The sequence below is a fragment of the Papilio xuthus genome, unplaced genomic scaffold (assembly GCF_000836235.2).
Source record: "Papilio xuthus unplaced genomic scaffold, Pxut_1.1 DF824992.1, whole genome shotgun sequence".
NCBI classification, from domain to species: domain Eukaryota; kingdom Metazoa; phylum Arthropoda; class Insecta; order Lepidoptera; family Papilionidae; genus Papilio; species Papilio xuthus.
Window position 1 is genome coordinate 441,145 of NW_013533657.1, and position 1,376 is coordinate 442,520.

Here is a 1,376-nt window from a genome sequence, read left to right on the forward strand (position 1 = left end):
TATAGGTGAGTGTGGTGGTTCGTCACGACCTAGCACAGTACCACGAGATAAAGGACAAGCCGGGCGACGCGTTCTACATTCGCGCGGGATTCGACCGCTGCGCTAAAATCACCTCAATAGGCATGGACACGATAGACGAGTACTCCCTGTGGTTCCGGAAGGACGAGGTGCTGTTCGTGGACAACACGCTGTTCAACGGCGCGCCGGGACTCTGGCGAGCCTGGCAGCTCGACGGCAAGGGCATGAAGAGGCATTGGGGCACTATACCTAGTAAATTTAAGTGAGTTCGTTTTCATTTATCATGTATTCCTTGGAGAGGCTGAATTGAATCTTATCGAAGGTTAATGAAATTTATGAGGTTTTTAATAGTTTTTGAGTGTTGCGTGTGCAGAGTGGAGGAGGTGCTGCGGCGGTCGACTGGCGCACTGGACAGCGAGGCGCAGCGACGCGCTTCCAGCACAGCGCGGCGCTCGTTCTTCCGGCGCAAGAAGCACCGCGACAGCAAGGAGCTCGCCTCCTTCTCCAACACCGAGCTGGGCTGCTGGAGCGACTCCGGCACGCTCGCCGAGGACGTGCCGCTCTCCTACCAGCGCGTCGAGCGACTGCATTGTTAGTACATTATTAATATAACTACACGATGTAGCCTTGTCTTATGTATTTTAATATAATTGTGTGTACTGTCAGACGGCAGCCAGCGGCCGGTGGTGGTGGTGGGTCCGCTGTGGGAGTGCGTGGCCGGCAAGCTGGTGACGGACTGGCCGCACGTGTTCGCGCGCGCCCGCCCCGACCCGCGCGCCATCCGAGACCGCGCTGACAAGGTGCGCCACGCCACGCCACGCCTCCTCACCATCTACTATACTTCAATTTCTTTTCACCTTTTCTGCTTTACCTAACTTATTGAAACTTATTCTTTACAGGGCATCCACTGTATCCTAGACATAAGCGTGTCGACGATTGAAAAGCTCCACAAGCATCAAATATACCCTATTGTGCTGTTCATAAAGTTCAAATCGTTCAAGCAAATCAAAGAGGTGAAGGACACGCGATACCCCGCCGACAAAGTATCAGCTAAGGCCGCTAAAGAAATGTACGAGCACGGACTTAAAGTTGAGAACGAATATAGGAATTATATTTCTGGTAAGTTGACAATTTGCTGTTTTAGCCGGAATATTACCATTTTATTCACTTACGTTTCAGTTTTATAATTTCCATTGTAACGTGATGTTTGGTCGCAGCGGAGATCCCGGCGGGCGTGAACATCGCGTACATGTGCACGCAGATCAAGGAGGCCGTGGAGGAGGAGCAGAACAAGACGCTGTGGGTGCCCTCCGTGCAGGCCTGACCCCTGCCCCCCGCGCCCGCGCCCGCGCCCGCCC

General features: G+C 53.6%; 1 protein-coding gene across 1 annotated transcript in view; it reads left to right on the plus strand.

Annotated features, from left to right (window-relative positions):
• LOC106126510 (Discs large 5) overlaps positions 1 to 1,376 on the plus strand; it is a 13,006-nt gene that overhangs the window by 9,742 nt on the left and 1,888 nt on the right. Inside the window, exons 22-26 of the mRNA XM_013324221.1 lie at positions 6 to 280; positions 392 to 609; positions 685 to 818; positions 918 to 1,137; positions 1,236 to 1,336. Of these exons, the coding sequence (XP_013179675.1) occupies positions 6 to 280; positions 392 to 609; positions 685 to 818; positions 918 to 1,137; positions 1,236 to 1,336 (948 nt within the window). The remainder of the gene's footprint in view (positions 1 to 5; positions 281 to 391; positions 610 to 684; positions 819 to 917; positions 1,138 to 1,235; positions 1,337 to 1,376) is intronic.